Source organism: Panthera onca, chromosome E2, assembly GCF_046562875.1.
Source record: "Panthera onca isolate mPanOnc1 chromosome E2, mPanOnc1 haplotype 2, whole genome shotgun sequence".
NCBI classification, from domain to species: Eukaryota; Metazoa; Chordata; class Mammalia; order Carnivora; family Felidae; genus Panthera; species Panthera onca.
The window spans coordinates 4,929,248-4,956,134 of NC_138353.1; the positions used below are offsets into that span (position 1 = coordinate 4,929,248).

Sequence of the window (26,887 nt, forward strand, 5' to 3'; positions counted from 1 at the left end):
CAAGTGACAGAATCTCTGGGGTTCAGACACTGGAGATGGTAGTTCTAAAAACTATACAGGGGATCCCAATATGAAGCCAAGGCTAAAAACAGCTTTTCTAAACATTGCTTGCAAAGCTTTCATGTACACAGAAATCACTGTAGTGTGTGGAGGCACAAATATAGAGAGCAGAATGGGAGACAGAAAGAAGGTGGATTAGAAAGCTTTCATGTAAATCACAGAAAGCTTTCATGTACACAGAAATCACTGTAGTTTCCTACTAAGAACGGATTCTAGGGCCCTCCTCTCAGATATCATGACTCCCTAGGTCTGGATGAAGCTCATTAATTTGTATTTTTAACAACCAGTAAGATTGCTCTCCCCAGACTTCATCTCCAGTAGCACAAAGCAAGAGAAAACAGAAGAGCACACTTGACTGTCTTATGCCCAACCATCATCCTATCTCAACACAAATACTGCTGCTGCCAGTGGAAATTACTAACAGCTTCTGGAAAGATGACATTCTCTGCTCATCTCCCGCAAGCTGAGAAGGGACTAGATAAGGCTGTGGTGTCTGAGCAAGGCTGTATGGACTAAATAATATGTACACATTTATGAAAGGAATGTTTATTGGGTATCTACTATAGGCTCCAAGTGTATGAGAATTCACTGTGTCCAGGATGCTGGGCTGGGATTGTCACATTATGCAATTTAATCTTTCTAAAACCCTGGGAATTAGATACCATATGTTCATTTTTTTCTAGGAGGATTTAAATATTGGGTGAGCCTTCCTGGGAGCAAACATTCCTTCTCTTGTTTTTCATTATCAGTAATTTAAAAAATGATGTTGGGTGTGGAGGCACAAATATAGAGAGCAGAATGGGAGACAGAAAGAAGGTGGATTAGAAGCTCTGAGGGAAATTTAACGAGTCAATCATCTGCACTTATGTATTTGGTTAATTTTAATGGGTGGAAAGTCAATGGACATCCCAGGAATGGAAGGTGGGATGCTATGTGTTACCTTGGAGGCACTATTTGAACCAGAAAGGTGAAAGTGACTTCCCAAATTATAAGTCCTTTGCTCTCCTTTATCTGAGTCTGAGTCTGAGTGTCAGTGAAGTATGAATGCCAACTTGGGTCACCCAGGAGGTGAAGCTGCTAGGAACTCTGTTCTCTGAGCTGTCTGAGAAGGGAGGATCAGGGACTGGCAGTGGAGCTGTGGAGGGCAATTTCGTGGTCTAAGAGGTCATTTTCGACAAAATCTGAAGGGATAATTCTCTGTTAGGCTCTGCAGGCCCCATTTAGGCAAAGGGACTATTCCTGATGCAAATTCTGGGATAGCTGAGCTCTGTGCCCAGAATGTTAGCCCCGAAGTATGAAACAGGAACTGGGGCTGGGGGCAGGAGCATCAGAAGGTCTGCTGGAGGTGGAATTGATGGGTGTCTTATGTGTTTATATTACACAGGGTGATCCTGAATGACTAGTTCCTGTTCCCTGTCTGCTCAGGGTCCCCTGCATTGTGGACGGTGTCAGACTCAGGTCCCTAGTTGGGGTATAGGGCAGTGGGTTCACTTGCATTCTGCTTATGTGCATGTCTGAAGTTTGGTACTAGGAAAGGTAGAAATGGGAGAGAGCATTAAAAACTCTAGGTATGAATGAAAAGATGCTCAACGTCGCTCCTCATCAGGGAACTACAAATCAAAACCACACTCAGATATCACCTCACACAGTCAGAGTGACTAAAATGAACAAATCAGGAGACTATAAATGCTGGAGAGGATGTGGAGAAACGGGAACCCTCTTGCACTCTTGGTGGGAATGCAAACTGGTGCAGCCGCTCTGGAAAACAGTGTGTAGTTTCCTCAAAAAATTAAAAATAGACCTACCCTATGACCCAGCAATAGCACTACTAGGAATTTACCCAAGGGATACAGGAGTGCTGATGCATAGGGGCACTTGTACCCCAATGTTTATAGCAGCACTCTCAACAATAGCCAAATTATGGAAAGAGCCTAAATGTCCAGCAACTGATGAATGGATAAATTGTGGTTTATATACTCAATGGAATACTACGTGGCAATGAGAAAGAATGAAATATGGCCTTTTGTAGCAACGTGGATGGAACTGGAGAGTGTTATGCTAAGTGAAATAAGTCATACAGAGAAAGACAGATACCATATGTTTTCACTCTTATGTGGATGCTGAGAAACTTAACAGAAGTCCATGGGGGAGGGGAAGAGAAAAAAAAAAGAGGTTAGAGAGGGAGGAAGCCAAAGCATAAGAAACTCTTAAAAACTGAGAACAAACTGAGGGTTGGTGGGGGTAGGAGGAAGGGGAGGGTGGGTGATGGGTATTGAGGAGGGCACCTTTTGGGATGAGCACTGGATGTTGTATGGAAACCAATTTGACAATAAATTTCATATTAAAAAATAATAATAATAAACAATTCAAAAAACTCTGGGTGTGATAACATTGGTCTGAGAGAGGCCTGGTTCCAACTTGCCTGAACTGTGAACTCAGGTGTGTGGGTGGTTGAGCTAAGATTCAGGGCTGGTACTCTGAAAATCTGGGCAGGTTAAGGTAGGAGCACATGACTGAAGCCTTTGGCCCTGAGATGTGTGGTGTCCTCTGTGAGCATGTGCAGCACTTGAGGAGAAAACTCTTATCTGCGCATGCGCTCGGGGGAGCCGCTACTAACCATGAAGTCTTATAATGCGCATGTTGAAAAGTGAGCCAAGAGGGGCAAGTAAAGATGTCACCCTGACTCTTATGCCCACAATGCAAGTGGGCAAGATATTCATACCATGTGAGAAAAGTGATAAAAATAAAAGGTGATACTGTGTGGTGTTAAATAATGAACTGATGTACATTCAAATTTTCAAGAATTCATTGGACCAGTAAATTTGTCCATTCAAATGGTTAGGCATGTTCCTTCTGTAGGAGACAGTGATAAGGTTTGTCTAGAGATAATGTGGAAGCAAAGGAAGGACATAGATTGGATAAACCTTCAGTAGGTATCTTATTTTTAGAATGCAATTTTACACAAGGAAAATCTGCCCCAAAATTAAAATAATAAATCTTAGGACTTTGGGGGTATTATGGCAACATGCCTGAAAGGACAAGTGACTTATGGAGATTAGAATACCAGATAAAATGTAAATTAGATAACATGAGTGAAAAAAACACGTGTATAATAGAAAGAGGTTAGAAAACAGAGTACTGTAGAAAAGATTTATTAGCCTGTACAAGTTGGTTTTGATAAACTATTGGCTACTTGTTACAGTAAATTACAACTTTTATTCAACAGTATTTTCCCACACACATCGAATTCTGGAAACATTATTTTCATTGTTTTTTTGGCTGTTTTAGAATTATCTGCCCTTTCTTATTCATTTGCTCTTTACATTTGTGATTTGATGATTTCTATGGCGGTGTACTTCCATCCTTTTATCTTTTGTGTATCTACTACAGGTTTTCATTTTATGGTTACCATGAGGCTTAAAGAAAACATAATAGTCTACTTTCAGTTGTTAACAGCTTAATTTTGTGTACTAAACCTCTTCCAAACCTGAAGTTATTCTTAAAAAATGTGAATGTACAATCCTATGCCACTTTAGGAGAGTTAGCTATCCTCTTTGTGATATCTGTGAAGATTTCATTCCAACCACATTGATTCATATTCTCTATTTCTATTGTTATTATGAAATTTCATCAGTACTTTACTAGACTGCCACCTCTTTTTCCTTAGAGACCAATTAGTAAAATATTTTATTTCTAACACTGAGAACCATGGTTAGTTTTAATAAATGGAGAAGGATGATGCTTTGAACACCTCTTTCACGAAATTCCTTCAATGTTATAACCACAAATGGCATCTCCATTTAGATTTTCTACACATATTGCACATCATATTGTCCTTCATCTTCCATGGGAAATTAGATATGCGTGAGTCCCACCTAAGGAAGGGCATCTCATATCTTTGATGCAGCAACAATCAGCCACATACTTTTACACCTCCCTAAGAATAAATGAATTTTCTAGAGTGATATGAAACTAGAAATACACTAATATTTGCTAGTCACAAATCTTAAAGAAGGTCAATGTAAAACAAAAACATATTGAAATTATACCTATGCAAAAATCTATCTCTTCTATCTTTTGAAACAAAATAGCATATACATTTTCTAAGTGTTGAACTTTGCATTATTCCTTATAAATCTTTTGATGTAATGTCTGAATAGAGTGACTGATGTGCTGCTTTCTGTGAATTTGTGACATTTGATATTCAATTACATACATTTCTAAATATTTATATCTTCCAAGTTACTTTTTTTTTTTTTGATGTTTTCTAAAGTTTATATTTAAAATGAAGGTCTTTGCTAATTCACTACATTTGTAGGGATTGAACCAAGTGTTCATTTTGGGGTACTCATGAATAACGATCAAATGGCAATTAAAGGCTAGGCTACTGTCTTTACATTTTACAGTTTTTTCTTGTATCATAACTGTGATGTTAAGTACATTGTGAGTTTCAGCTAGAAGTTTGCCACATTCTTTGCATTTTGTGATGCTTCTCCTCGGAATGAACTCTGTGATGCTAAGTAAGGCTGAAGCAGTCCAAAAAATGTTACCACATTTTTCCTATTTATAGAGTTCCCCTCTAGTATGAATTCTCTGGTGTCAATTGAGACTTAAACATGGATTAAAGGGCGTGCCAAATATTTTATATTGTAAAATCATCTCTAGGACACATTCTGTGGTCAGGAATCAGGGTTTACACAGCTTAAGCATCTTATAACAGTCTTTACATGTGTATCATTAATCTCTAATATTAATTCTCTGATGTGGAGTAAGTGTTGAACATCCTTACAAATTCTCACAGTTTTAAAATCTGTAAGGTTTGCTCCAGTATGAATTCTGATAATGACTAAAGGTGGAACAGTGATTAAAGGCCTTCCCACATTTTTTTACATTGGTAAAGATTTTCCCACTTTGAATTCTGCGATAGTTGAGTAAAGGCTTGAGTCCTGGGTAAAGGCCTTGCCAGGTTCTTTCATTTTAAAGGTCTCTATATAATGTGAATTCTTTGATGTCGAATAAGATTTGAGTGCTGGTTAAAAGCCTTGCCACATTCTTTACAGTCGTAGGGTTTCTCTCCAGTATGGATTCTGTGATGTTGAGTAAGGTTTGATTGGTGTTTAAAGGCCTTGCCACATTTTTTACAGTCATAAGGTTTCTCTCCAGTATGGATTCTGTGATGTATAGTAAGTTGTGAATAACCATTAAAGACTTTGCCACATTCTTTACATTTGTAAGGTTTCTCTCCAGTATGGATTCTGTGATGTTGAATAAGATTTGAGTGCCTCTTAAAAGCCTTGCCACATTCTATACATTTGTAAGGTTTCTCTCCAGTATGAATTCTGTGATGTTGAGTAAGGTGTGAGTGCTGGTTAAAGGCCTTGCCACATTCTTTACATTGGTAAGGTTTCTCTCCAGTATGAATTCTGTGATGTTGAGTAAGGTTTGAATGCAGGTTAAAGGCCTTGCCACATTTTTTACATTTGTAAGGTTTTTCTCCAGTATGAATTCTGTGATGTTGAATAACTTTTGAGTACTGGTTAAAGGCCTTACCACATTCTTTACATCTATATGGTTTCTCTCCAGTATGAATTCTGTGATGTTGAGTAAGGCTTGAGCGATGGGTAAAGGCCTTGCCACATTCTTTACATTTGTAATGTTTTTCTCCAGTATGGATTCGCCTATGTCCATTTAGTGATGAGCCGTCCTTAAAGGCTTTACCACATTCTTCACATTTGTAAGGTTTCTCCCCAGTAAGTATTTGCTGATGTTGAGTTGGTTTTGAGTGTGAGTCAAAGGTTTTGCCACATTCCTTACAAATGTACCTATTCTCTCCAGTTTCAATTGTCTTATGTATAGTTAGTCTTGATGACTGACTAAACATGTTCCCAGGTTTATGACATCTGTATGTGTTTTTCCCCACATGAGTCCTCTGATGATCACCAACATTGGAGAACTGGTTAAGAGCTTTCTCATATTCATTATATTTATGAGGATTCTCTCTCATATACTTATTCTTATTATGTATAATAAGTTTTGAGCTTTGATAAAAATCTTCCCCACATTTATTATATTCAAAATACTTCTCTGGAAAATGACTCCTCAGATGTTTGTTAACATTTGAGGTGTGGTTAAATTTTTTCTCATATTGATTGCATTGAACAATTGTGTCTTCATTATAAGTGCTCTGGTAAGTTTGTGGGGTCAACTGTTCGGTAAAGGACCTCCCAAATTTATGCCACTTAGCACTTTTTTCTTCATCTTGAAATCTCTGACTTTCAGAAATGTTGGACTGAAAGGTCAATATAATTCTATTTTCAAAATAGTTCAAATAATTTTCAGCATTCACTAGGTAAGTTTCCACATCTTCCAAATTTTCATTCCATAAATATGTATGTTTCAATACTTGATTTGAGCTTTTGCTTACAGAAACACATGGCGCTGCTGAAGTGCTGGACTTAAAAAGGTTTTTCCAAAATGTTTTATATTCTTCACCATTTTGGGCACTGAGATTCTTATTATGGGCACTTGTCTCAGTTTGGATATGTCCTTCATGATATCCTTGATGCCCTTCACTTTCACCATCATTGTCCCAGCCTATCATTAGGTGTAAATTCTCAAGGGTGCTGTGTTTGTATCTCCCCATTGACTTGTTTTGAAAAGAAGCTTGTATGCAAGACTTTGGCAGGAAGCTCAGGGTGCCATGTGAAGATACAGCTGAAAGATATCAAATAACAGAAAAGTAAAATCTTTCCACTTCCTACTTGCAGATGAATGGGCTGATGACTTCTGTTATACAACCTTAATATCAGTCAGAGAAGGTCAGCAAGATGGCTGAGAAGTAATCATAAGGACTTCATTCCTCTGTGGACACATAACTTTGCACACAATGTACTGAGCACATGGCCTGATAGATAATTCTGTAGTATTGTCACGGTGTAGCACAAATCACTTTCCTATGCCTCATATGAGGCCAAAATTATTAGAAGGAAGACATTTAAATACAAAACACAAATGAACAAACTAGAATATAACAAACATAGGAGAATATCAATAGTAGGAATATTTGTTTTTCAGAACAAATCAACAAAATTGACAGACTTTTAACTAAATCAAGAATGAATGAAAGAGAGAAGACCAACTACAATCAGAAGTGAAGAAGTGAAGGCAGACACAGTATAACTAATAGCATGGAAATAAAAATAATTTTAAGAGGTGACAATGCATAATTATACGAGATTTTAAAAATCTCAACTGATCTACAACTAATAAGTAAATTGAAAAAGTTATTAAAACAAAACAAAAACTCTAAATAAAGACAAGTCCTGTACCAGATGAATTCTCTAAATAATTCATACAAACATTTAATGAGAAAGTACTTCATTCTCCTCAAACATTTCCAAGGAGTAAAGACAAGGGAGATTATGGAAAAACTCTCTGTAACACGAGCATTAAGAGGTTATCAACGCTAAAGGAAGATGCTACAAGTGAAGAAGACTACAAACTACTACCTGCGGGGAATAGTCATGCAAAGCCCATCAAAAAATAAAGCAAACTGGATCAAAAGTTCATTTTACCATTTTATAGCATAGTCAACTGTGAATTCTTCCTGGAATTCAAGGGTGTTTCAACATATGGAAAACTATCAGTTTAAGACTTCAAATTAACAGAATGAAGATCAAAAATGCTATGATCATATTAGTTACAGAACAGGAAGTGAGCATATTGAACACCATTTCATGATTAAAAACACTCAGTAAAGCAGGAATACCATGCAACAGCTGCAACCTATTAAAGGCCATGTATGTATGAAAAGCTGCTATCTCACATATTATTCAGTAGTATAAGACTGGAAGCTTCTCCTGTATGATCAGAAACAAGGTAATGAAGTGACTTCACCACTTCCATTCAAAATAGTACTGTATGTTTTAGTCAGAACAATTAGGAAAGAAAAGAAAAATTAAATAACTCTAAATTAGATGAGAAAAAATAAAATTATCTCTGTTCACAGATGATAATCTACAGAAATCCTAAAGAATCCTTATTTTTATATTTTAGTTGCGTTATCCTTTTGGTCATCACTTGCATTGTTTATTTCTAATAATTTTATCTACTGAACACTCCAATTTCAAATTTTGTATGCTATAAATGTTTAAATTGTTTGTTTCAACTTCAATAAATAAATTATTTATTTCAATAAATAAATAAATGTTTATTTATTCTTGAGAGACAGAACCCAAAGCAGCCTATGCACTGTCAGAGTGGAACCTGACATGTGGCTTGAACTCATGAACTCTGAGATGATGACCTGAGACAAAAATCAACAGTAGGACACTTAACCAACTGAGTCACCCAGGTGTCCCTCAACTTTATTTTCTTAACCTTACACCACAAGGAACTAGAAAAAAAGAACAAATATAGGTGAAATTTAGTAGAGGAAGAAAATAACAAGGAAAAATCAGAAATAAATAAAATAGGGGCGCCTGGGTGGCTCAGTCGGTTAAGCCTCCGACTTCAGCTCAGGTCATGATCTCGCGGTCCGTGAGTTTGAGCCCCGCGTCGGGCTCTGTGCTGACAGCTCACAGTCTGAGCCTGCTTTGGATTCTGTCTCTCTCTCTCTCTGCCCCTCCCCTGCTCACGCTCTGTCTCTCTCTCTCTCTCTCAAAAATAAAGTAAGGTTCATGTGATTCTTTTCTCAACCCAGTGAATGTCCTTATGATTAATGTCTTATATTCTCCATTTGGTTTGTTACTGATAAATGTTTTGCTTAGATCTCTGGCTGAAGCCACATCTTGTTCTTTCATTTGGGAAACATTCTTCCATCTTGGCACTTTGTCTAAATCTCTGCCTTCCTCTGGAAGTTAGAAAAGGCAGTTCTATCTTCTGTTATATCCTCTAGGCCAGTGATCCGCAGATGCTCTCCTTGCCTGCTGTGAACAGTGTTTGGTCCCTCGCCTGAATGTGGCGACTGTTCACTAGGTGTGGTCTGGTCTCTTTGTGAAATCAGACCTGATACCAACTCCACCAGAACTGAGGCCCTGCAGAACTATCTGGTCAGGAAATGTGGTGTGGGCAGCAGCTTGTGTATGTCTCCTAGAGAGGAGCTGACCTTTTTGAGCCTGAGGCAAGCTTGAATCAGGATGGTACTCCCACCACAGCATGGGGGTGGGGGTGGGGGGAGGTTGGTGTAACCAACTTAGACAACCAGTGTCCCCACTAAGCTGCTTCACTCAAGTGACTCTATGTTTATTCTGAGGAGTGGGGAGGGAAATGGTGTCACCCATCTCCTTTGCTCTCAAGCAGGCATCTCAGTGAATGTTGCCTCTGAGGGTAATGCTCCTAGAATAGTGAATAATCTCACCCCTGTGTGCTCCTAGTGTTCTTCAGATCATTGTTTCCAAGCTGTCTGCCCCCAAGTAGTGTACCTGCCTTCTCTCCAGGCGCAATGCAGTGGCTATTTGTCTCCACCTGACTGTTAAAACTCTAGGCTTTAAGCCATAATAGTTTTAAGAACTTATGAAGTATAGCCCCTCTCATTTGCCAAGCCATTGGCTTTGGTGAAGCATTCTCCTGAATTCCCCTGTGTGCTCTCCTTTCTCACATCCTTCTCCACAGCCACAGCTCCCTGCCCTCCACAGCACTGCGATCCATTTCCCTTAACTCTCCTGATGGAAACAAATGAGTGACCTGTATGTTCACAGCTTCTTTGCAGCTGTGTGAGGGACTTCTTTCTGTCATGGATTACATGGAAAATAGAGCATCCTCTGGACACAGTGTGGTGGCGACTCAGATAAAAGGTCAGCATTTGTTCAAACAACAGAAACTACAGAGCTGAAGACAAAGAGAGGAATAATCGTAACTACAACGTCTTAAACTGGGAAATAACAAAAACTCAGACATTACAAATGCCCAGATCATGTGTGAGAGGCACCAGAAATATCATTCTTTGTGTTCTTTTCTACAAAGCAAGTCCATAAGCCTGTGCCCAGAGGGTTTTTTTTTTAAATTCCTAAATCTCATGAAAAGATCACAAAATATACCAAGAAATGGAAAAATGCATTTAAATCAGAACAAAATAAACCTACAAAACTGGCCCTAAATTAATAAAGAACTAATAATTGCCCAACAAAGATTTCAAAAAATGATCATAAATGGGGCACCTGGCTGGCTCAGTTGGTGGAGCGTGTGACTCTTGATCTTGGGGTTGTGAGTTCTTGGCCTCACATGGGTGTAGAGATCACTTAAATATAAAATCTTAAAAAAAAAAAAAGGAAAAAAAAAACATCATAAAGGTGCTCATGGAGGAAGAATGGAAAACAACTAGATAACTAAATGATATCATAAAACTATGCATGATATTTTCAGACCACAATGCTATAAAATTAAAAATCAACCACAAGGGGGCGCCTGGGTGGCTCAGTCGGCTAAGCGTCCGACTTCGGCTCAGGTCATGATCTCGCGGTCCGTGAGTTCAAGCCCCCGTCGGGCTCTGGGCTGATGGCTCAGAGCCTGGAGCCTGCTTCCGATTCTGTGTCTCCCTCTCTCTCTGCCCCTCCCCCATTCATGCTCTGTCTCTGTCTCAAAAAAAAACAAAAAAACAAAAAAACAAAAAAAAAAGTTAAAAAAAAATAAAAATCAACCACAAGAAAAAATTTGGTAAGACCATGGATACTTGGAGATTAAAGATTATCCTACTAAAGAATTAATGTGTTAACCAAGAAATTAGAGAGGAAATTAAAAAGTACACGGAAGCCAATGAAAATGAAAATAGTTCATCCAAAAACCTCTGGGATGCAGTCAAGGCAGTAATAGGAAGTATATAGGGAACATAATACAGAACATAACCTTACACCCAAAGGAGCAGGGAAAAGAACAGCAAATAAAGCCCCAAACCAGAAAAAAGATTAGAGCAGAAATCAATGATATCGGGGGAAAAAAACAACAAACAAAAAAAAAGCAGTAGAACAGATCAATAGCAAACAAACCATGAGCTGGTTCTTTGAAAGAATTAACAAAATTGATAAATACCTAGCCAGATTGATCACAAAGAAAGAGCGAAGGACCCAAATAAATAAAATCACAAATCAGAGAGGAGAAATCACAACCAACACTGCGGAAACACAAACAATGAGAGAATATTATGAGCAGTTACATGCCAACAAATTGGGTAATCTGGAAGAAATACACAAAGTCTTAGAAACATGTAAACCACCAAAACTAAAACAGGAAGAAATAGAAAATTTGAGCAGACCAGTAAAGAAACTGAATTGGTAATCAAAAATCCCCCAACAAACAAGACTCCAGGGCCAGATGGCTCCCTAGGGGAACTCTACCAAAAATTCAAAGATTTAACACCTATTCTTTTGAGGCTGTTCCAAAAAATCGTAATGGAAGGGAAACTTCCAAACTAATTCTACAAGGCCAGCATTACCTTGATTCCCAAATCAGACAAATCCCCACTAAAATGGAGAACTACAAACCAATTTCCCTGATGAACATGGATACAAAATTTCTCAACAAGATACTAGCCAACCAGATCCAACAATACATTAGAAGAATTATTCACTAAAATCAAGTGAGGTTTATTCCTGGGATGCAGGGCTGGTTCAATATCCCTAATCAATCACCAAAGTACATCACATTAATAAAAGAAAAGATAAGAACCATATGATCCTCTCAATAGATGCATAAAAAGCATTTGACAAAGTACAGCATCCTTTCTTGATGAAAAACCTCAAGAAAGTAGGGATAGAAGGAACATACCTCAACATCATAAAGGCCATATACGAAAAATCCACAGCTAATATCATCCTCAATGGGGAAAACTGAGAGCTTTCCTCCTAAGGTCAGGAACATGACAAGGATGTCCACTGTCACCACTGTTATTCAACATAGTGTTGAAAGTCCTACCCTCATCAATCAGACAACAAAACGAAATAAAAGGCATCCAAATTGGCAAGGAGGAAGTCAAACTCTCACTCTTCACTGACAACATGAAAAACCCAAAAGACTCCACAAAAAAACTGTTAGAAGTGAATCCATGAATTCAGCAAAGTTGCAAGATATAAAATCAATGTACAGAAATCAGTTGCATTTCTATACACCAATAATGAAGCAGCAGAAAAATAAATCAAGGAATCAATCCCATTTACGATTGCAACAAAAACCATAAAATATCTAGGGATAAACCTAACCAAAGAGGTGAAAAATCTATACACTGAAAATTATAGAAAGCTTATGAAAGGAATTGAAGAAGACAAAGAAATGGAAAAACGTTCCATGCTCATGGATTGGAAGAACAAATATTGTTAAAATGTTGATACTACCCAAAGCAATCTACATATTCAATGTAATCCCTATCAAAGTAACACCAGCATTCTTCATAGAGCTAGAACAAACAATTCTAAAATTTGTGTGGAACCACAAAAGACCCAGAATAGCCAAAGTAATGTTGAAAAAGAAAACCAAAGCTGGAGGCATCACAATTCCAGACTTCAAGCTGTGTTAACAAAGCTTTAATCATCAAGACAGTATGGTACTGGCACAAAGACAGACACATGCATCACTTGAACAGAATAGAGAACCCAGAATTGGGTTCCCACAAATGTACAGCCAACTAATCTTTGACAAAGCAGGAAAGAATATCCAATGGAATAAAGACAGTCTCTTCAGCAAATTGTGTTGGGAAAACTGGACAGCGACATGCAGAAGAATTAACCTGGACCACTCTCTTACACCATACACAAAAATAAAATAGATGAAAGACCTAACCGTAAGACAGGGAGCTACCAAAATCCTAGAGGAGAAAACAGGCAACAACCTCTTTGACCTCAGCCGCATGAAATTCTTACTTGTCATGTCTCCAGAGGCAAGAGAAACAAAACCAAAAATGGGACTTCATCCAGATAAAAATCTTCTGCATAGGGAAGGAAACAAACAGCAAAACTAAAAAACAAACAGCAAAACAGACAGAATGGGAGAAGATATTTGCAAATTACATATCAGATAAAGGGTTAGTATCCAAAATCTAGTAAGAACTTATTAACCTCAACACCCAAAAAAAGCCAAATAATCCAGTGAAGAAATGGGCAAAAGACACAAATAGACACTTTTCCAAAGAAGACATCCAGATGGCTAATAGACACATGAAAAAATGTTCAACATCATTCATCATCAGGAAAATACAAATCAAAACCACAATGAGATACCACCTCACACCAGTCAGAATTGCTAAAATTAACAACTCAGACAATGACAGATGCTGGCAAGGATGCATAGAAAGAGAAACTCTTTTGCACTGCTGGTGGGAATGCAAACTGGTGCAGCCCCTCTGGAAAACAGTATGGAGTTTCCTCAAAAAAATAAAAATAGAACTACCCTATAACCCAGCCATTGCACTTATACAAAGGATACAGGAATGCTGATTGAAAGGGGCACATGCACCCCAATGTTTATAGCAGCACTATTGACAATAGCTTAAATATGGAAGGAGTCCAAATGTCCATCGACTAATGAATGGATAAAGAAGGTGTGGTATATATATAACAATGGAATATTACTCAGCGATCAAAAAGAATGAAATCTTGCCATTTGGAACAATATGGATGAAACTGAAGTGTATTATGCTAAGTGAAATAAGTCAGCCAGAGAAAGAAAAATATATGACTTCACTCATATTTAGACTTTAAGAAACAAAACAGATAATCACAGGGGGAGGGAAGCAAATGCAAGATAAAAAAAGAAAGGGAGAAAACCATAAGAGACTCTTAAATACAGAGAACAAACTGAGGGTTGTTGGTGGGGTGTTGGGTGGGGGATGGACTTGATCAAGCAGAAAAGAATCAGACAAGTTAAAGACACCTTGTTTTAAATTATCTAGTGGGACGAGACTAGAAAAATATGTAAAAGGATGGAGCCTACATGACTCAAGTGACACACAAAAAAGAGGTCCAAATGTAAATTAAGGGGATCCCATAAGAAGAGGAGAATGAAAGGGGGCAGAGAGCCTACATAAAAAACTAAAGGTTTGTACTTCTTACATATGTGGAAAAAAGAGACAATTTCAACAAGCTCAGTAAATTCACAGCAGGATAAATGTCAAAATATGAACACAGTGAAGCATGATTTAAAAAAAAAAACAACATGAACACAGTGACACATTATAAAACTAACCTCGAAAATTACAGAGAAAAGGAGAATTTTAAAACGCCATGACAAAAGCAGCTACCTAATGTTGTGGAAGGTCCCAACAAAAGGAAGCATATTACTATGGGATTGCAAAACCAGAATAACAAAATTTAAACCAAAAGTACTACACAAAAACAGATGAATTTTTAAAAGGAAACTTGCTATATAACTATAATTTTAAACTGTGACTGTGTACTCATGAAAAGTAATCATTTTGACTTATCGTAATGTCTCATTGACAATAAATAGTAAAGAATTTTCATTAAAATCAATCATAAACATGGGGTGCCTGGGTGGCTCAGTTGGTTAAGCGTCAGACTCTTGGTTTCGGCTCAGGTCACGATCTCGCGGTTTATGACTTTGAGTTCCACGTTGGGCTCCACTCTGGGAGCACAGAGCCTGCTTGGGATTCTCTCTCTCCCTCTCTCTCTGTGTCTCTCTTATAATAAATAAATAAACAAAAAACCAACCATAAAGAGCTCTCATGAAAAATTTCATGAGTAAACACTGAAAATACATTTAAAATGTTTTATGTTATGAATATATTCTTTCTCTTACTATGAATGCGAAGCTATAATCCATTCTTTAGTACCAAGCAGATGAACAAAACCCTTCACTTCTAAACACCATCAAAGTTGTAAAAGATAAGGGAAATCACTTTAGAAAAAATAAATATTTGGAATTAAGTTCAGAAAAACAGATACTTGGGATTAAGTTGAGAAAAAACCTAATGATTAATTCTTCCTAAATTTTATTTAAAGAAAACTACTTTTTTAATATGAAAATTTTATGAATTATCCACCTCACTTCTTTTTTGAAATTTTTTTATTATTAAAAAATTTTTTTAAATCTTTATTTTTAAGAGAGAGACAGAGTGTGAGCAGGGGAAGGGCAAAAAGAGAGAGGGAGACACAGAATCTGAAGCAGTGTCCAGACTCTGAGCTGTTGCAAAGAGCCCGATATGGGACTCAAACCCATGAACTGTGAGATCATGACCTGAGCTGAAGTCGGACACTTAACCAACTGAGCCACCCAGGTGACCCTACACCTCACTTCTTATAAAGCACATGCCCATATCATAATGTTTGAGCTAAAAAATCAGAGATGAATCTCATATATAACTAACCAGAAAGTGAAAACACATATAAAAAGGTAACAAGAACTTCATATAAGTCAAAATTATAAAATGATACAATTATTAATGAATGTTACAATTGAAACTTTTTTACACACTGCAAATTCTACATTCTAAATGTTCTAGGTCCCCTGTGACATTAATTTAAGCAAGAATTCTAGGATACGAATAGGTACCTTAAATTATTTTATCATGGGCACCTGGAAGGCTCAGTCAGTTAAGCGTCCAACTTCAGTTCAGGTCATGATCACAGCTCTTGAGTTTGAGCCCGGCATCAGGCTCTGTGCTGACAGCTCAGAGCCTGGAGCCTGCTTCAGATTCTGTCTCCCTCTTTCTCTGTCCCTTCTCTGCTCATGCTCTATCTCCTTCTCTCTCTCTCTTTTAAAAATAAATAAACATTAAAAACAAGTTAAAAAAATTACTTCATCACTGAGGAATGATCACATAGGACGGAATTTCAGCTTCAGTTAATACAAAGAAAAATGAATTTTTAAAGTGAACTAACGGATTAGACTTTCTTCTATTAGGGAGGTACTTTGTTACCTGATAAAATGACTGACTCTCAATTTTTCAGGATTAAGACTAAAGCCTCCATAATATTGGAAAGCATAAACCAGAAAATGTGTGATCACGGTCTCCAGTGTTCCAGGGATTTCTACACCAAAACCCAATATGGCCACCACTACTCTTAACACACTTGTAACAGGAGGCAAAACAGAATTTAGAAATGGCTTAGCATACAGTTCCTCAGAAATACCGAGATTTCTCTGGAGCCCTCAAAGCAAAGGAGAAGATCTCAGATTATGGAGGCCCTCACACTCCAAGGGGAATCTTCTGGCCCTCACAGTGGACATGATGGACCATCACTGGAGCTAAAGAAGAATCCTTAGGGAGTATAAAAGCATGATAATGTTGGGTAGCAGATGTCCCTCTGTAAGAGGAGAGAAATAAAACTAGGCTTCTTGACTAACTTCCATTCAAGGAGAGTCACTTGAACTACATTTTAAGGTCTATCTTCCTCCCTCTCATTTGGACCTCTCCTCTGTCATTTGCTTCATTCAGGTCCACCTACCTGGATGTGTGGCTACTGTCCCCTTTCCATTCACATCCCAAGCCTCCTTCTTTTGCTCCAAGAAGTTGACCAGGTCTGGTTTTGACACAAGACCTGTAAATTGGAAAAAAGGAATAGGAGTATTACTGGAGATTCTACCTTTCCATCCACTACTATGCTCAGTAGATGAAAGAGGACATTGTAGAATTCTAGAAAATGATTTCCCAAATGCTGTTGCCCAACAGCCCCTTTGAGAACACACAGAAGGGATTTCCAATGTTCACATCTTGACCTCCCACCTCCATGTACTAGACACAATAATAAGGAGTGAAAACTGGAGTTTAAGATGTGGGCAATACCTTGTTATGCCATTCAATGTTTAGAATGGCCACTAATCAACATAAATGATGATGGTACCTTAAGAGAAAGCTGAAGCTGAAAAGGAAATATCAGGAAGATATTTCTCTATCTAACATCAGGAAGAGATTTCTCTATCTTCAAACCCCTACTTCTTTCCCTTACTGCAGGAATCTGAATTCCAGTCATGGGAAGAGGAAGCTTCCAAGAGACAGTCTTCAAAGGAAGGAACAAAACCCCGAGTGTGGTTTGGGAAGTCTGGAAGGAGTTATCCTCACCCAAGAGGAGGAGGTGTCCATAGTTCTCTAACATCACATCTCTATAGAGCTCCCGCTGACTGTGGTTCAGGAAACCCCACTCTTCCTGAGAGAATTCTATGGCCACATCCTTGAAGGTCAGCAGTTCCTGCAATAAATACCACAGTTACCAAGTGGCCCAAGGTGGGGTTCATAATCGTACCTAAGATGAAAGACGGAGTTAATGTCACCAGCTAGACCCAAGACCTGAACTTTACTGCTTACCTGCTTGTGCCCGCTGACCTTAGTCCTCATTTTACTTAACCTCTTCTTTCCAACTTATCTTTTATTTCAGGCAAAACACCCCATGGGCACAGTCTCCTGTGATGGAAACAGAAAGTATCCAACAAAAGGCAATGACTGCCCGAAGAGCTTGGATTGGCCTAGTTTGAGCTGAACCCCTGACTCACACCTCTGCAGATGGACCAAGGAGTAACCCAGTCTCCTCGTGACTCATTACCATTACTCATTATAATACTAAAATCTCCACCCAAGTAGGAACACAAACCTCATTTATATAAGATACAAAGTATGTAAAGAACTGTTGTCGTAAGGAACATGTGTGATCTTATGCCCACATCTATATGACAAGGGCTCTCTTTCTAAATATCCACCCTAACCCTAAATAAAAGGAAACCATTCCCCTTCCCTCTGTGTGTCTCTGCTTTGGAAGTTATTGCCTGTGATCTCCTTACTGATGAAAAATCAAGTTTCCTTTCTGTGATGACTCCACCTGGTGTAGTTTCTATCTATGACTGTTATATTTCAGGATTTTAAGATACTTGAACATGTCAGTCATATGATTCTTGTTTTCATTTTATGAAAATACAAAGAAGTAAATAGAATGGTATTTCTGTGTCCTGATGTGGAATGAATTACAAACATAGAGGATGGGGGACACCTGGGTAGTTCAGTTGGTTGAGCATCTGACTTCAGCTCAGGTCATGATTTCAGGGTTTGTGAGTTCAAGTCCCATGTCGGATTCTGTGCTGACAGCTCAGAGGCCCGGAGACTGCTTCAGATTTTGTGTCTTCCTCTTCCTCTCTATCTGCCCCTTCCCCCTCACACTCTCTCAAAAATAAATAAACATTAAAAAAAAAAAAACATAGAGGGTGGAAGTCTGATTTAGAATCTCCACTCCCACAAGTCAATATCCTTACAACAGAAAGGTGAGCCCTTCATTGTCCAGTGAAAACTGATGTGATGAAGGACTGGAATTCAGGGTCAAGAAAGTATCTTTGAGGTGATTTTGGTGTAAAAAGTTGTTTTTAATAAAGCATGGGTAATGATCCATGGGCAGAGCAACCTACACTGTCATTTGGAGAAGCCATTGATTTTATACTTTTAAGTTGGGGGGTAGAGATAAGAAAGTTTCTAAAGAGATTTTCATATGTTAAAGAAGACCAATAGAGTCCTGCAAGTCTGGCTTCGGTCAAGCTAAAGTCCTTTTTTGCATCTAACAAAGCATTAAATTAAGGCTGTTGGGCATTCCTTGAACAATGTTATACTCTACCTATCCCAGGTATTTACAAATGCACTGCAAGTTCAAGGAAATTTAATTTTATCTACACTTCTTTTGTCTTTGTTTTCCTCATCAAAAGCTGCAAGCAAGGGAAGCTCAGAAAAAAAGTTTCCAGTTTAATTGTGATGGTTTCTGAACATCATTCCATAAACCCACCTAAGATCCTTGTGAATGATGAGAGGACAAATATGAACTTTGTAAGGGAGAAATCCGGCAAAGACACCAAGCCAAATAATAGAAGGTAGCATCAGCTTTAATGAGAAAAATGATATCAGTGCCTAAGGCACGCCAAAGGACCTATTATTAGTGGTGTGTTCTTGTGGCCACAAAAGAGTGAATCGGAATTAAAATCCAATTATGAAAATACAGTGCATTTATACAAAGTTCAATCACATATACTTTCCATGTTCTGTAATATCCAGTATATTTTAAACAGTATCTTCTTCACATTCTAAGGAGGAAGCCTCCCATTTTTTTCAAAAACTTTCCGAGTTATTCGGGCCTCATATCGATACATCCTGTGCATTTGTGCATTGTATTAATCCTGGTCTACACAGAGCTGATAACGCATCCAGATGGAACCTATGTAAGAAATTGATTGAAATCCCAAGAACAGAGCCGATCAACAATAGGAATCTTGGACTCAACACCTTCCCCTGTGAATCTGTCACAAGGGGAATATTTTCAATACATGCAGGACTTTACATCAAAGCGACAATTGTTGGTTCCCTATTGGAAGCCAGGTTGGCGAATAAGGAATAGTCTCTGGGAAATAGGGGAGGAGTGTTCGGTGGGAAGTAAGTTTAAGAAGTCTGTTGGTGGGGCGCCTGGGTGGCTCAGTCGGTTAAGCGTCCGACTTCAGCTCAGGTCATGATCTCACAGTTCGTGAGTTCGAGCCCCACGTAGGGCTCTGTGCTGACAGCTCAGAGCCTGGAGCCTGCTTCAGATCCTGGGTCTCCCTTTCTCTCTGCCCCTCCCCTGCTCACGCTCTGTCTCTCTCTGTCTCAAAAATAAATAAACATTAAAAAAAATAAAAAAAAAAAAAAAGAAGTCCGTTGGCTTGCACCAATGGGTTAACAAGGCTTAGGGCATAAAGCCTCCACAGGGTGAAAGCGCCCAAGGCCAGTCATTAAGTAAGACAAAGCATAGAGGCAGAAAGCTGCCAATGAACGAAAGCACCCAAGGTTAGCTAGTGAAAAGGGTGCCTTGTTAGCCTTGAGGCAGCATGCTCCAGAAATCTTAAACTTTGGAGATAACAGCTACTTGGCTGTACAGCCCACAAAGGCTGTATTGTCCATCTGTTGTCTGGTGCCAATATATATCATTGTGCTTTAATCTCAACTTCTAACGCCACTTGCTCCCCAAACCTTTTGCTTCTTACACCCACAAGTTAAAGGTCACTATCTTATTGTTTTCTTCTGCACATTCACCACATATGTAAATTCTTGAGAGCTCAATAAATACGGAGACAAAACCCGTGTTCAGGGCTCTTGTCCCCTTCTGGACATTAGCCTCTCATATTCAATTCTGCATCTGTTCTCTTGCTGGACAAGAGAGAACTCCAGACTCAAAGTCTGCAACAGTGTTCTAAAGATATAACCTTGAATATCATTTCTGAAAAGGTTTTAAAATCAGGTGAAAAAATGAGGCAGAAACATCAGAAGTAGAAGAATCAACATTTCCAATTTCTAAATGCATGGAATTTCAAGAGAAAAAGACAATACAGACTCTGACCTGGGATACCAGGCTTACCTGAGGACTGGCCATTTCTTCTTTCACCTCGTTCTCTAGATTTCTTTCTCAGAAGATATTTGTGGAGAAATCACTGCTGCATCAGGGGAAAATGCCTTATACACACTGGAAGAGCCTCTTCAAAAGTAAACTGCTCACCTGCAGGCAGGACATTGTAATGCAAAAAAGGCGAAACTTCCTAGTCTTTTGCATCCTGATATTTGGAAACTATGAGCTCCTACTTGCAGACCAATCAGTGACTGACTGTTCCTTCTCTTCTTTCAGGGGCTTCTCCTCCTACCCATTCTGCTACAGCATAGGAACAATGTGCTGCATGGGCCTGACCCACACAGACTCCTGTAGGGGAGATCTAGTTACCTCTCCTTGATCCAAACCCTGCCCTCCACTCTCTTAAATTAATGGGAAGCCTTCGTGCTTAACCCTGGCCTCACTTAGAATCACCTGGAGGACTTAAAACAACACTGTTGTTCCCACTTACACCGACTGATGGAATCTGAGGGGGAAGGCATCAGATATGACTGTTGTTTGAAACTCCAAGTGTGATCTATGGTGAAGCATTTGGGGAGGTGACCAAGCAAAAAAAAAAAAAAAACAAAACAAAACATTAACCAAGGCTATGATTGTTATCCACATTTAAATCCATTCCTTCTTCACTGATCAGAGTTTCTGGAGAATTACACATTCTCTCTCCTTTGGCTTCATGGAGGGAGACACCCTTACAAATGGAACTTTCCCTGATATATGCACATGTATCGGACATGCAAATGTCTCTTACAAAGGAAACTTGTACTGGGTTTAAAGGTTTTCCTTTGCTGTTTCTTTAAAATAACAACCTATAATAATTCTTAGGACAAAGATACATTTTGGGGTGAGAAAATGCCCCTCTTCAGTAGGAAAATGTTTATTTTCATAAGTAACTGCCACACACAGTTTTCTGAAGTGAATGTATTTTTTACACTTCCATCAGCAATATATGAGAATTGTAATTCCTCAACATTTAAATGGAAATTTGGTGTTATCCTTTTTCTTTATTTTAGCCATTCTAGAAAATATTGAGTGGTTTTTCACTGTAAAATATGAAGTGGTCTTACTACAGTTGTCCTGATGACTCAAACTGAAACCACTTAAAAACATAAAGTTGAACAAAAATCAAAACGGCTACATCAAAACATCAATGAGGGTTGACATTAAACTAACCTTTTTTTTTTTTTCTCCTTTGGGAAACTTTCAGTCTTTCCTTCTTAGCTTTTTTTTTTTTTTTTTTTTTTTTGCCTTTACAGAACCGGTACTGCACTGAAAATATGATGAACAAGGCTGGCAGCAAAGATAATTCCTGTCTAACCAAGATAGGTCCCACATTTCCCTACAAAACCCTCCAGCCCCTTCCTCTGGGTGGGCTTACAGTTCTGAAGGCTCTAACCTGCTGCAGCCACCTTTGCCTGGCAAAACAATAAAGCTATTTTTCCTCTTTTTCCCAGTCTCTGTCTTCTGGTTATATTGGCTCTGGAGGACTGAGGTCAGTTTTCAATAACAGAATGAATATGTAGGAGATGAAAACTTTCTTCTTCCATTCTCAATTCTTTGGTTGTTATAATGGTTAAACTGACATAAGACAAAAATCACAAGAGGAAAAAAAAAAACTTAATTATGAGAACCTTAAGGGTCCAAGGCCTCAAAGTCCTCCTGACATACTGGATGATAGTTGCTCATTATTCTATGGGGACAACAGGACCCCATGGACATATGATTATTTGAACAGTTGGAAAATGGGATGGATTCCCCAACAACTTCATAACTCAACTATCACCTTGATCAATTCTTTGTGGCTAGAATGACAAAATTGCTCTTTAAAAGCCAGAGTGTACCCCAGTCCAGGGTTAACTATGGACTTGTGGACATAATGCATGACCCCACTTTCCTTACGGTTAGATTGGATAATGCACTTAGGAATGCCCTTATCTCCTGAGACAAGTCTTCTCCCACTTGCCAGTGATTCCTCATAATTAGGATATTAGTAAGGCTAGACCTCAAACAAAGAGGGTTTCTTGGTGGTTTTATTCCTTAGTCTTATTTGTCCCAGGAACCACCTCTATTGATGTACAATTCCAAATAGAGGCTTTATACAAGCACACAACAGCCCTCCCAGTAAAGAAACCTCAAAACTTGCTATGGGGTAGTCTCTGATAGAAATGACTCCACATCAGGTCCAGAGTGTCTTAGAGACCAAAGGCCCAGTGGGTGATGGGAGGCTGACTTATTAAATACCAGGTTATGCTCTTAAATATACCTTAAATACTTAACACCTGTCCAATTTTAAATCCAGCTACCCCTATGTCTGGGCCTGACTATCGTACATCTGTGTTACAACATGACTGCTCAGAGATTATTGATCTCATTTAGTCTAGCCAATCAGATTTAAGACTCCCCTTATTGAAAATGCTGATGACAGTTGGCTTATTGATAGCAGTAGTTTCATGGAAAGGGGGATAAGAAAAGCTCAGTAGGCTACAGTCAGTCTGACTCAGACTGCTGAGGCCAAAGCCCTCCCAGCAAATACATCTGCCTAAGAAGCAGAGTCACTCATGCTTTACAACTGGCAAAGGGTCTCAAAATTAAGATGTATACTGACTCTAAATATGACTTCCTAATTCTACATCCCCACGGAACAATTTGGAAGGAAAGGGGATTATAATCAAGCCCATAATAACTCCCCAATCAAATATGGGCCCTAAATGATTACTCTTCTTGAGGTTGTACACCTACCCAAGGAAGTAGCTGTAATTCACTTCAAAGGACAGTAAAAAGATATGATCTTAGGATCTAAAGGAAACAATTTAGCAGGCTGTGCAGCCAAGCAGGCAGCACAAAATAAACAAATATGAAGTCTTACACTAGTCTATACACTAGCATTAATAATGAGAGGAAAATATTTATTATCCCCCCCTCACCCCAAATAATCAATGGAAGGTAATATAGGGTTTGCACAAGGCTACTTGAGTAAAAAGGCTACTGAGGTGACAAAATCCTTGCTAAAAGAAATTATCCCTAGATTTGGACTGCCTTCATCCCCACAAAGTGACAACGGACTGTCTTTTATTGCACAAATAATTCAGGAAATAGCTTGGGCCTTAAAGAAATTAATTACTATTTACATTTAGTCTGGTGTCCACAGTGCTCTGGAAAGGTAACCCTCCAAAACCAAACGACCCTTGATATCCTGACTGAAGTTCAAGGAGGCCCGGAATTAGATGACGACTCCTGAGGGGACTGGATGGCTATGTGGGTCTAACTTGTGTCCATGGCTTAGCCCAGGCTGGATAGGCCACTGTACTTTGGGTTTTGCCTGGATACATGGATGCATTATTAAAACCATTACCAACCCAGCCAAACTTCCAAATTTAAAGCAATGATGGACAGGTTCTGTGTCTTATCGGTATGACCACCTAGCATCCATCTTTGTTCCCTCCTGGGACTGGAGGATGTTGCTTGGCACATGGAAGCTCTATAAATACACAGTCAAAGCCCTAAATGACACTCGAAATAGCATTTCCCTATTAAACACTGAAGGAATACAAATGCATAAAGCAATTTTAAAAATAAAATGGCATTAGACATTTTACCTGCTGCACAAGGTGTAACATGTGCTATCATTAAGTACAGAATGCCGTGTATACGTTCCAGGTCACCATAAAAATGTTTCTGGGTTTCTAACTGATATAAATACTCACATTGCTGCTCTAAAAGATCCCTCCCTTTCCTTTAATGACTGGTTAAACTCCTGGACTGGAAGAGGATTTTTGTCAACTACCAAAGGACTCTTATTTCAGCTTCATTTTCGTTTTGTTATTCTAATCATGTTTTGTTGTTTTCTCCCATGTCTCTCTACCTGGTGCCTAGACTCCTTCACCGCCGTAACTTCAAGCTGACAGATGATCCTTTGCACTCAGGAAGATCCATACATGAGATCTCCCTTGGACTCAGCTGTCCTATATATATAAGTCCCCAACTGATCAATATTGACCCATAGGTAGGGACATCTCTATGCCCCTCATTCAGTAGGAAGAAGTTACAGAAGATGAGACCTTCCACCCTCAGCAGCCGTAAAGATTTAAGGGTCAAAATTATTCAGGGGGAAATGATGTGGGAAACAAAGGCACACGAAAATAAATTTCCATACTGCCTATAGCCCATTCACAAGTCCTTGAAACACAGAGAGTGACATTTCCTCTAGGAATTTAGCTGCCTGGATGATGACTGTTCACTAAGGACAAAAGGCAATCTTAACCCAACCCTCCAGGATCCTGTAAGTCTATTTTAACATATAAAAATTCCTGTGGAAACTTTTTTTATCTCTACCCCCTCCCCACCCATCCCAAGATATATGTTGGCAATCATCTTCCAAGCATCTGGCCCACTGATATACATCTGAAGGGTCTTGTGACTGAGTTTTTACCAAACAGTAATAAATGACCTTTTCTTAACAATATATAGTCCCCTCAGGATCCTGGAAACCTGCTTCCAAAATTCCTTAGACTTACACTATCCCTAACCGCCTCCCAACTTGAAGGTACATAATTAGTCACCTGTCATAACCCCAGTGCAGCCCTCTCTCCCTATGGTCCCTGTGCTTTAATAAAACCACCTTTTGCACCAAAGACATCTAAAGAATTCTTTCTTGGCCATGGGCTCCAAACCCCAAATTTTCCACATCTCTGAGGTGGGGATTATTTTAGGTACCCGGAGGCCAGAAATACAAGGAAACAACGTCCCCATCCTTGAAATGCCTTCCAGGCACTAGCTGCTGAACATTTCAACCTCTTCACTATGTAAATGTGGTTTTCATGGTTGCTAGAATTTACAAATGTCAGAGGGGGAAAAAAAAATCTGACTCACACTTCCCAAAAACAGGCTTGCCTCTATTCAAAACAGTTCGCCCAACTCACAGATTGATTGATTGATTGATTGATTGATTTCACAGGTATAAGCACATAGCAAGCTTTCTGGGCTTCTAGACAAGCGTGGGAAGTAAATGTTAAACTACAGAGTTTCCTTTGGGCACTGGACAGAGGAAGCTGCCCTGAAGCAACTGACTGTCATCGTTAGTCAGGGCTCACCGTCAATCAGAACCTTCCAGCTCTTTCTTTCCCTGCTGATAGTGCTCTCGCAACCATGGTGAACCTTCCTAAAACCCACCAGACTTTCTCCAAGAAGTGTGGCAAGCACCAATCCTGCAAAGTGACACAGCACAAGAAAGGCAAAGATTCTCTTTATGCCCAGGGAAAGTGGTGTTATGACAGGAAGCAGAGTGGCTATGGTGGGCAAACGAAACTGACTTTCTGGAAAAAGGCTAAAACTACAAAGAAGATTGTTCTGAGGCTTGAATGTGTTGGTACCAACTGCAGATAAGAGAATGCTGGCTATTATGAGATGCAAGCATTTTGAACTGGGAGGAGATAAGAAAAGAAAGGGCCAAGTGATCCAGTTCTAAGCTTCATATTTTATTACATTATGAAGATAATAAGATCTTGAGGTTATGTTCCAAACAAGAAAAGGCAGGGGGCGGGGAGGGGGCGGGGGGGGGGGAGGGGAGGGGGCGCCTGGGTGGCTCAGTAGGTTAAGCATCTGACTCTTGATTTCAGCTCAGGTCATGATCTCATGGTTTGTGGGATTCTCTTTCTGCCTCTCCCCTCTTACACGCATGGGTGCCCTCTCTCTCTAAAAATAAGTTAAAAAAACAAAAAACAAAAACAAAAACTCAGACCCTTCCAGGAACTGATTCTTGGGGCCAAGAATAGGTGGAAGCTCTTCACAGGGTGGTGTATGTTGACCCATGGACAGGTACCCTGCTTCATAGCTCTGTGGGACAGAGGGAGTCAGCACCCTGACTGGCTGCAGGAACAGGGCTGGGAAGCTAGCATCTGGGTCCCACGACTGGATCTGTGTTGTGCATGACTCTGGGCAAGTGGTTTCTTTTCCCAGGTTCAGTTTTCTCCCGCGTGAGGTGGGCGGGTTGGGAAGCTGGTCTTTGCCAGTTCTGCCATCCAACAGGTGCTGAGCGTTGCTGGGAATCCAGGGCGAGGCTCAGGAGCAAGATCTCAGAAGGGGATTCCATGGCAGGATCTCTCCTACTCGGGATCAGGGCCATAAATTGGCTCTTCCATAGCAGACACATTTCTTCAGCATCCCCTCCACTCAGACTTTCTCCTTCTAGGTGGCCTTCAACAGCCTTCCCTGCAGGATAGGAGCCTTCCTCCACACCTCCCTCTTTCCCGACCTCCTTTGCAAGCTCCCAGCAGGCCTGCGGCTCCTCCTCTTCCTCCCCGGAAGCAACGTGCCCTGCGTGCGCCCACCTTCCGGCCCAGCGGGAGCTCCAGCGGGCGCCCCTCCCCCCACCGTACGGACCCACACCTTCCCATACCTTAGTTACCTGGACAGATGCCTGCAAGCGTAGTCAGGAATCCTGCCCCTGACGTCGGCCTCCAGCTCTCAGCGGAGGGCGTGGCGACGGCGGGGAGGCAGGAGGGGGAAAG

At 39.6% G+C, this 26,887-nt stretch overlaps 1 protein-coding gene and 1 pseudogene across 1 annotated transcript; one reads left to right on the forward strand and one right to left on the reverse strand.

Annotated features, from left to right (window-relative positions):
* Positions 1–3,196: 3,196 nt before the first annotated feature.
* Positions 3,197–26,887, reverse strand: LOC132691104 (uncharacterized). The gene is made up of 5 exons (XM_060652434.3): positions 26,776–26,887; positions 20,358–20,495; positions 17,066–17,192; positions 16,452–16,544; positions 3,197–6,774 (listed from the first exon to the last, which is right to left on the reverse strand). The coding sequence occupies exons 2-5, from the start codon at positions 20,370–20,372 to the stop codon at positions 5,048–5,050; spliced, it is 1,962 nt and encodes a 653-aa protein (XP_060508417.3). The 5' UTR covers positions 20,373–20,495; positions 26,776–26,887; the 3' UTR covers positions 3,197–5,047.
* On the forward strand, positions 25,289–26,063 carry LOC132691228 (large ribosomal subunit protein eL42-like; annotated as a pseudogene).

What these genes read in the sequence shown, in the direction of transcription:
- LOC132691104 (XM_060652434.3), bottom strand. An exon ending in TGGACACCTCCTCCTCTTGG is followed by an intron (nt 16,545 to 17,065) that starts GTGAGGATAACT and finishes TCCAATTTACAG; the next exon opens with GTCTTGTGTCAAAACCAGAC. An exon ending in GACAGTAGCCACACATCCAG is followed by an intron (nt 6,775 to 16,451) that starts GTAGGTGGACCT and finishes GATATCTTTCAG; the next exon opens with CTGTATCTTCACATGGCACC.